This window comes from Portunus trituberculatus, chromosome 7 (genome assembly GCF_017591435.1).
Source record: "Portunus trituberculatus isolate SZX2019 chromosome 7, ASM1759143v1, whole genome shotgun sequence".
Taxonomy (NCBI): Eukaryota; Metazoa; Arthropoda; class Malacostraca; order Decapoda; family Portunidae; genus Portunus; species Portunus trituberculatus.
Window position 1 is genome coordinate 7279044 of NC_059261.1, and position 10000 is coordinate 7289043.

At 38.5% G+C, this 10000-nt stretch overlaps 1 protein-coding gene and 1 long non-coding RNA gene across 2 annotated transcripts in view; both read right to left on the minus strand.

Annotated features, from left to right (window-relative positions):
* LOC123498334 overlaps positions 1-3618 on the minus strand; it is a 34791-nt gene extending 31173 nt beyond the window's left edge. The window contains exon 1 of the long non-coding RNA XR_006672670.1: positions 3490-3618. This is a non-coding gene — a long non-coding RNA (uncharacterized LOC123498334). The remainder of the gene's footprint in view (positions 1-3489) is intronic.
* Positions 3619-5452: 1834 nt separating this feature from the next.
* The window catches only part of LOC123520287 (BRISC complex subunit Abraxas 2-like), a 9832-nt gene continuing 5284 nt past the window's right edge, over positions 5453-10000 (minus strand). The window contains 4 exon segments of the mRNA XM_045282465.1: positions 5453-5481; positions 5631-5686; positions 6009-6136; positions 8681-9255. Coding sequence (XP_045138400.1) covers positions 5453-5481; positions 5631-5686; positions 6009-6136; positions 8681-9255 — 788 coding nt within the window.

Sequence of the window (10000 nt, forward strand, 5' to 3'; positions counted from 1 at the left end):
TTTCGATATTGTAACAACGTATTGGCATTTTTTTTTCCGCAGTATGGGGAAATTTTATTCTAACGCATAAATAAAGTTATATATCTTTTTTTTATGAAGTGTATAATGGAAAGTCTGTTTTTGACAAGCGAGTCGTTACTATTTTGAAAGTACCGAGCCACATTTCATTACGATTTGAGATGTAAAACTCTGCAACACACAAATAAAGGTACAGTGATATGTTTTGTGGGGTGTTTTGTGTTGCATGAAATAAGGAAAAGTCATGATTAATAATTCTTGTGTTGAGTGATGCAAATAATGTCATAATTGCAATGTTTTGTGGTGTTTTTGTGTTGTATAATGTAAATAAAATAAAAAAATGTAGTGTTTGACCATGTTTTGAGTTGCATAAAATAATGAAATAAAAAATTGTAGCGTTTTCCCGTTTTGTGTTGCGTAAAATAAATAAAGTAAAAATTGCAACGTTTTGTGGTGTTTTTGTGTGGCATAATATAAACAAAAAAAAAAATTCTAACGTTTTGTGGTGTTTTTTTATTGCGTAAAATAAATAAACTAAAAATTGCAACGTTTTGTGGTGTTTTTGTGTTACATAATATAAATAAAAAAAAAAATTCTAACGTTTTGTGGTGTTTTTTTGTTGCGTAAAATAAATAAAGTAAAAATTGCAACGTTTTGTGGTGTTTTTGTGTGGCATAATATAAATAAAAAAAAAATTCTAACGTTTTGTGGTGTTTTTTTGTTGCGTAAAATAAATAAAGTAAAAAATTGCAACGTTTTGTGGTGTTTTTGTGTGGCATAATATAAATAAAAAAAAAAAATTCTAACGTTTTGTGGTGTTTTTTTGTTGCGTAAAATAAATAAACTAAAAATTGCAACGTTTTGTGGTGTTTTTGTGTTACATAATATAAATAAAAAAAAAAATTCTAACGTTTTGTGGTGTTTTTTTGTTGCGTAAAATAAATAAAGTAAAAAATTGCAACGTTTTGTGGTGTTTTTGTGTTACATAATATAAATAAAATAAAAAATTGTAGCGTTTTCCTGTTTTGTGTTGCGTTGTATAAATAACCCCATAATTACAAAATACTTCCATGTGTGTTGTGTGAAAGCGTCCTGGTATTGAAAGAGTTCCAACACAATTACTTCACATCTCCGACACTTAATTATTGCATCACCCAAGACAACCAGGCCGAGATCAGCTGGTGGAGAGGAAACAGATGTACCTTTCGAGCTTAGAGCATTATATTAACCCCTTCAGTAGCATGACGTGTTTCCATATTCATTCTGGTGACTATTTGGTGATTTTATACAACTTCAGAAACTCATGAGGGGGGTTAAAATAGTGAGGACTGTGGCCATTAATCTTCTGCCCACCATAGACCCTTGCTGATGTCGATAAAATGGTCTAATGGTACACAAATCTCAAGGTTAAAATGTGTCCCAGTACTGAAGGGGTTAAAATAGTGAGGACTGTGGCCATTAATCTTCTGCCCTCCATAGACCCTTGCTGATGTCGATAAAATGGTCTAATGGTACAAAATCTCAAGGTAAAGGTGTGTCCCAGTACTGAAGGGGTTAAAATAGTGAGGACATTGGCCATTAATCTTCTGACCTCCATAGACCCTTGCTGATGTCAATAAAATGGTCTAATGGTACACAAATCTCAAGGTTAAAAACGTGTCCCAGTCCTGAAGGGGTTAAGTTGTATCCCTTGTTTGTTTGTTTGTGTGTTTCTACTTGTGAGTACATTAATAATTGCTGGAATGAGTTTTTCAGCAAGCAGGTGGTACATGTGGGAGCTGTACCACTGCACCACACCTCACAATGGTACACGCTCAGGGAAAGCTTGTGAACCAGTGTGAACCAGTGTCCCAGCCTGTCCTAATGAAACTGAGCAACAAACGCCAACAAAAACAAACAAATCAAATAAAAACATCATTAAAACAGCAAAAAATATAAAAAAAACAAGAAAAACAGCAAGATGTCAAACAATTCTTGGCCCTAAACAAACATCACACGTAATTTAAGCACCAAACACCAACAAAACAAACAAAACAAGTACAACACCAGTAGAATGACAAAATCCATCACAACACCATTAAAAAAAACAGTGAAGGAGAAAAGAAACAAACAAACTTAACCTGACTAGTCTAACCTAACCTAACAACGCAACAAACACAAACAAAAACAAACAAAAATAACAAAAACAACATTAAAACGGTGAAATATGGAAAAAAACAAGAAAAACAGCAAGATTTCGGACAATTCTTCCTTCTAAACAAACACCAAATTTAATTCAAGCAACAAACACAAACAAAAACAAACAAAAATAAGAAAAACACCATTAAAACAGTGAAATATGGAAAAAAACAAGAAAAACAGCAAGATTTTGGACAATTCTTCCTTCAAAACAAACACCAAATTTAATTCAAGCAACAAACACAAACAAAAACAAACAAAAATCAGAAAAACACCATTAAAAACAGTGAAATATGGAAAAAACAAGAAAAACGGCAAGATTTCAGATAATTCTCCTAAACAAACACCAAACGTAATTCAAGCAACAAACACAAACAAAACAAACAAAAATAAGAAAAACACCATTAAAACAGTGAAATATGGAAAAAACAAGAAAACAGCAAGATTTCAAACAATTCTTGGCTCGAACAACCTCGACAAACGTACACTAAACAACAAAACAAACAAAATCAACAAAAACACCATTAAAACAGAGAGAAAAATGGAAATTACAAGAAAAGCAGCACTGAAGTAAATAAACAAATAAATAAATAAATAAATGATAATAAAAATAAATAAAAAAATTGAAAAAACAAGAATCAAACGAATTTCACCTCTAACAACCTACACACACACACACACACACACACACACACACACACACACGAGAATTCACAATAAACCAAACAAGAGGAAAGGTAACAAACGAGGCAGAAAAGTAGGCAACCACGTCACTCCTGAATGAGATGGTGAAGAAGCAGAGATGATGGTGATGGTGGTGGTGGTGGTGGTGGTGATGGTGGTGATGATGGACTGGCACTGTTGGCAAATAAAAACACACTGAAAAAGACAAAAAAAAAACAACAAAACAATAAAAAACATAATCAAACACAAGAACTCAGCCCCAAACGAGGAAAGGGAACGAGAGAGGCTGGAAAGTAGGCACACACACACATGGCCCTCCTGGCACTGTTGGCACTGGAAAACACAAAAAATAAATAAAAAAAAACACGATAATTCACAAACTGAGCCGCCAAACACCGTACGAGGAAGGAAACAAACGAGGCAGGAAAGTAGGCACACACACGACCCTCCTGGCACTATTGGCACTGGGAAACAAAAAATAAATAAAAAATAACAGAAAAAAAACACGAAAATTCACAAACTGAGCCGCCAAAACACCGAAAGAAGAGATGGGAAAGTAGGCACCCACACACACCCATGGCCCTCCTGGCACTGTTGGCACTGACTCACCAGCTGTAGCACTGTGTTGACCACCTCCTTGTTGGACACCTGGCCCACCTCGATCAAGCCAATCAACACTGCAAATTTTAAGTTGTCAGCCATGGCCACCTTCACCACGTCCTCCGCCCTCTTCACGTCCTCTATGGGAGTCTCGCCGCCCTCCGCCATCATCCCGGCCACTCACGCACACCCACACACTAGCAAAACCCAGCTAGCGCCTACCATTCACTGCTTATTTCCCTTTTTTCTCGACACGGCGGCTACAGACAGCACCGAACTGACGCCATGTTGGATACTGGCGTTCGTGTTTGCAAGGATTTTTTTGACATTTTTCGGGTGGGTTTTTTTTTCTTGTTTGGTTTTTGTGTTTTTTTGGTGTTTGTGTTTTGAGTATTTTTTGTGGTTTGTTTTTTTTTTGTTTGGTTTTGTGTTGTGTGGTTTGTGAATTTTTTTTTTTCTCTCCCGTTACTTATTTCATAGCTTCCCTATTTTGTTATTTTCTAAGATTTTTTCCTATATATATGAAGACTACAAATATAATAATTCAATTTTATGTTAGTTTTACATAGTGTAATGTCTTGACAAAATATTTCAACAATTTTTTTTTCTTCTTCTATATCATGTTTATTTCTTAACTGCCATGGTTTGTGATTTTTTATTTACGAAAATTACAAATATATAGATGCATGTCTTAAGAGAGATATACATGGTGTCTAGATAAGTAAATATTTTGACAGGTTTTGACATATTTTGACATTCGTTATTTCCATGGAGGTTTACGTCATGCTATACTCAATCTAAGTAAGGGTGACTTTTACATTTATTAAATCCAAAACATAAATGCCACCCACAACAAAACAAAAAAAATAAACCATCTCGACATTTTACGTTAATACTTACCCGCTTCCCTACCCCACCCCCATGACACCTTCACCAATAATACCAATTCCTTTATTTCACACCATTACAAAACTCTAAAGCCTAAAATGTGCCTTGCTAGAATTATTAACCTAAAATGTAGCATTAAAACAACTGGAGGCAACACAGGACAAAACAATAATATAATCTCGACATTTTGAGGGAGTTTGGGCACTTTGATTCTCGCCATTGGTAACATCACTGCATAGGAAAGATTGACACACTGAATGACTAGCCCGCGTTAAGAGAGAGAGAGAGAGAGAGAGAGAGAGAGAGAGAGAGAGAGAGAGAGAGAGAGAGAGAGAGAGAGACTGGCGTGTTAAAAATAAATTAAAGTAAAAGTACATATTATCTAAGTGTCTTTTAAGTAAAACCGTACACCTGAGAGAGAGAGAGAGAGAGAGAGAGAGAGAGAGAGAGAGAGAGAGAGAGAGAGAGAGATAATACTGGTGTTAAAAATAAATTATAGTAAAATTCCATATTATTTAAGTGTCTTTTAAGTAAAAACGTACACTTTAGAGAGAGAGAGAGAGAGAGAGAGAGAGAGAGAGAGAGAGAGAGAGAGAGAGAGAGAGAGAGAGAGAGAGAGAGAGAGAGAGAGATATTAACCCATCACAACAAACATAAACATCAACATAACACTCCACAATTTCCGTCACTACACACTAACATTAACTTCACAAATTAGAACAGAACATCAATTGAAGACAAAAAATAAAGTAAACAATATTCTTACACTAATTTCAACTTCAAACTCTCAGTAAAAGAATTAATTTAGAATAATATGAAAAAAAGATAACAACTGCAAATGTAAAAATAATAAATTAGATGCAAATACATAATTTTTTGAATGTTGATTACAGAAATAAAAACTTAAATCATTGTAAAATTGAACATAGTATATTAGTGATGAATTTATAACAAGGAAAGCTTCATTTTAGTAATTTTTTTTAAAGTTGGAATTGTAAAAGTAGTTAATTGATTAAAAAATGAATAAATAAATAAAAGAGAGAATTCTGAAAGGTTACAATGCATTCTTCAGAGCAGTGGTGGTTCACTGCACACCTGACATCACCACTACACCTGAAATACACCTGAAATAACCCATACAACACCAGTATACTCACACACACCTGACATCACCACTAAAAGTCTACACACACCTGAACAACCCTTACAACACCAGTACACACACACACCACATAGTGTAGTGGTTAGCACACTTGACTCACAATCAAGAGGGTCCAGATTCAAGTCCCGGGAAGCAGCGAAGCAAATGGGCAAGTCTCTTAATGTGTAGGGTGTGTTCAGGTAGCAGTAAATAGGTACAGGGTGTAACTGGAGTGGTTGTGGCCTCGCTGTCCCAGTGTGTGGAGTGTGTTGTGGTCTCAGTCCTACCAAGATCGGTCTGAGCTCACTCCATAATAGGAAAAGGCTGGCTGAGAGACCAGCAGATGACGACAGTGATGGTGAATAACACACACACGTCTGACATCACCATTACAGCCTACATGATGAGTGTGAGTCCCTTACAGTGAGGCAAAGCAAGCATCTGTTTGGGGCCACAACTTGCCCAACAAAGCAAGTTCCAACCTATTTGCCATGCACACCGCTTTGTGCATGTCAGTGAGAGCCTCATACAATTTTCTTTGCTTTGGGCCCCTGGGGAACCTTGGGAAGCCACTGGTGTAGTGGTCAGCACACTCACCTCACCACAGGGAAGGTCTGGGTTTGAGTCCTGGGTGCGGTGAGGCAATGGCAAGCCTCTTAATGTGTAGGGTGTGTTCGCCAGCAGTAAGTAGGTACAGGGTGTAACTGGAAGGGTTGTGGCCTCGCTGTCCTAGTGTGTGTGTGTGTGTGTGTGTGTGTGTGTGTGTGTGTGTGTGTGTGTGTGTGTGTGTGTGTGTGTGTGTGTGTGTGTGTGTGTGTGTGTGTGTGGTGTGGTCTCAGTCCTACCTGAAGATTAGTCTATGAGCTCTGAGCTAGCCTGTTAAGGGAAAGACTGGCTGTGTGACCGGCAGGCAATTGTGGTGACTTGCACACCTGACTTAACCCTTGCAACACCACCACTCACAAAAGCTTCACTGCAAAACAATAAACAACAAAACAACACTCGTTTCAAGGCAAAAATGACAAAAGCACCTCATTTCTATAACTTTTCCCAACACACACACACACACACACACACACACACAACAAATATTCCCTCATAACAAACAAGTACAAGAAAATAAAAAACATTAATCCAAGCCTGAGATATATGTCTAAAAAATCTCTCAAAAACAGTATACTGCATTTGACAACTGTCCTAAGCTATGGTGGTGTATGTAAATGTAAGTATATCTATGCAAGTAGTAAGAGCAAAGAGCCCACTTATCTCAACACCTGAAAATTACACACTAGTCCTGATTTCTAAAGGGGGGATATGATTTAAGCACCTTTACTGTATACAAGTCAATTTTAGTCCTAGTTTCTGAAGGGGAGGTATGATTTATGAAGAATCGGCTTCCGGGCAGCAAGCCACATGACCACAGTGTCGCAGTTTTTTTAAAGAGCGGTAAAAATGTCAATAATAGTCAGGATTTTTTTCTTAAGGGGTGGTTAAAATGTCAAGAAGTCCTCATATTTTTAAGTAGGGTAATAAATATGTCAAAAAATCCTGATATTTTTTTAAAAGGATGGTAAAAAATGTAAAGAAATCCTGTTTTTTTTCTAAGGGGGCTGTAAAAATGTCAAAAACAGTCCTGATATTTTTTAATGGGGTGGTAAAAATGTCAATACTAATCCTGATATTTAGAGGACAGGGGTGGTGTCAGACTAATGGACTTTTAACGGCACAAAAATCAATACTAGTCCTGATTTTTGAAGGGGGTGTGTCAGAAAATTAGACTCTTCACTGTACAAGAGTCAAAAATAGTCCTGATATTTGAAGGGGCGGGGAGGTATCAATACTAGTCATATTTTTGAAGAGGGGGGTGTCAGACTAATGGACTTTTAACGGCACAAAAATCAATACTAATCCTGATTTTTGAAGAGGGGGTGTCAGACTAATAAACTTTTAACGGCACAAAAATCAATACTAGTCCTGATTTTTGAATGGGGGGTGTCAGACTAATAGACTCTTCACTGCACAGGAGCCAAAAATAGTCCTGATATTTGAAGGGGCGGGGGGAGGTATCAATACTAGTCCTATTTTTTGAAGGGGGTGTCAGACTAATGGACTTTTAACGGCACAAAAATCAATACTAATCCTGATTTTTGAAGAGGGGGTGTGTCAGACTAATAAACTTTTAACGGCACAAAAATCAATACTAGTCCTGATTTTTGAATGGGGGGTGTCAGACTAATAGACTCTTCGCTGTACAGGAGCCAAAAATAGTCCTGATATTTGAAGGGGCGGGGGGAGGTATCAATACTAGTCCTAATTTTTGAAGAGGGGGGTGTCAGACTAATAAACTTTTAACGGCACAAAAATCAATACTAATCCTGATTTTGAAGAGGGGGGTGTCAGACTAATAGACTCTTCACTGTACAGGAGCCAAAAAATAGTCCTGAATTTTGAAGGGGGTATCAATACTAGTCCTAATTTTTTAAGGGGGGTGTCAGACTAATAGACTCTTCACTGCACAGGAGCCAAAAAATAGTCCTGAATTTTGAAGGGGGGTGTCAGACTAATAGACTCTTCGCTGTACAAGAGTTCCAGCATTACTACAATAGACAAGGCATCTAGTCATTCCCTTACTGAGTCAAGATGTTGATATATGAAGTAGATTTCACGTTCTTAATATTAATAAATGATATGAAAGAGTATTATTTTTTTACATCTATTCTATGTACGAGGTGTCTGCGGTGACTCTCCCTCTCCTCTCTCTCTCTCTCTCTCTCTAAGGCACATATGCAAGTATATAGATAAGCATTAAAGTTAATAGGCATAAAATCTCTCTCTCTCTCTCTCTCTCTCTCTCTCTCTATCTCAATCACTTTTTGTGTCTTCCTTAAAAAAATGATAAATAGGAGGAGGAGGAGGAGGAGAAAGAGGAAGAGGAGGAGGGACTAATTTTCATCCTCTATAATGAGAGAGAGAGAGAGAGAGAGAGAGAGAGAGAGAGAGAGAGAGAGAGAGAGAGAGAGAGAGAGAGAGAGAGAGAGAGAGAGAGAGAGAGAGAGAGAGAGAGAGAGAGAGAGAGAGAGAGAGAGAGAGAGAGACCCACTCACCAACCCACCCACCCGCTCACTCCACATCAATGATCCCCCTCCCTCCCCTCCCCCTTGCCCTACCCACCCGGCCCCTCCTAATCGCAGGGGAGGGAGAGTGCGAGCCCCCTACACTCCCTCCAGCCCCTACCCCCCTCCTCCTCGCCCCCCTGGGAGTAGTTGACCTTATCTGACCTTGCCGGGAGTGGGGAGCCTTAACGGGGGGTGACCTGAGGGGAGATGAGTGGGGAGATGAGCGTGGAGATGAGTAGGGAGATGACCTGGCCAAACTCCCCTCTTTCTCCATCTCCCGGCTGACAAAACTGAATAAATCGGGACTGTTTGGCGTGTTTTCTTGCCTTCCTCTTCCTCTTCCTCTTCTTCCGACGTTTCTTCCTCTTCCTCTTGGAGTGGAGGGGGTGGAGGTAGTGGTGGTGGTGGTGGTGGTGGAGGCAGAGGGTTTCACTGGTTTGTCTTCAATTAACTCCACAATGTCCTCCTCTTGATCCACCTCCATTATCTCCTCCTCCTTGTCCACCACCTCCACATCCTCTTCTTCCTCCTCTTGAAAGTTGATTAAATCCTTCTTTGATTTCTCCTTTGTTGTCTTCTTCCTTCTTTCCTCCTCCTCTTCTTCCTTCACTTCCTCACCTGGACAGAAATCTGGAAGGAAGGAGAGAGAGTAAGATAAAGATTGATAAAATTAATAGTATGTTTATCTTTATTAATTTGTTTTACTTTTTTATTCCCTGTGAGCTTTTATGAGAATTTCTGGTAAAGGAGATACTGATTAGGCTACCTCCTATCTCAAAGCCCACCCGCTAGGAAACCGTTGCTCTGAGTGAGGAAGCCCAACCTACATTTAGACCGTGGACAAGATTCGAACCCTCGGACCCCACAGCACGCATGGTTCCACTGTACCAAGATCCTTCAAAACACTATGCTTCCCTCATCCTGGTGTGTTGTCGCCTCTGTCGGATTTCGCCTTTATCACCAAGAGTAAACGCTTAGATCTTTAACATTCAACAATGCCCAATGTTGTCAGAGATTAGGTCAAGGTGTGAAACAAATTGTGCCAAGGTGCAATACTAATCCATCTGTTTGATTAGGAGATATTTGTAAAAACAGTGTTACCCGGGCAGTGAAATGCACACTTTTCCACTACAGCCTGTCAAACTACTAGAACCTTGAAAACACTCTTAAAAACCCCCAATAACTTCCACTATAACCATGAAAAACACCCTTGAAAACTCCAGTAACTTCCACTGCAGCCTGTCAAACTATCACTGGAACCTTGAAAACACCAATAACTTCCACTGCAGCCTGTCAAACTATCACTGGAACCTTGAAAACACCAATAACTTCCACTGTAGCCTGTCAAACTACTAAAACCTTGAAAATACTCTTG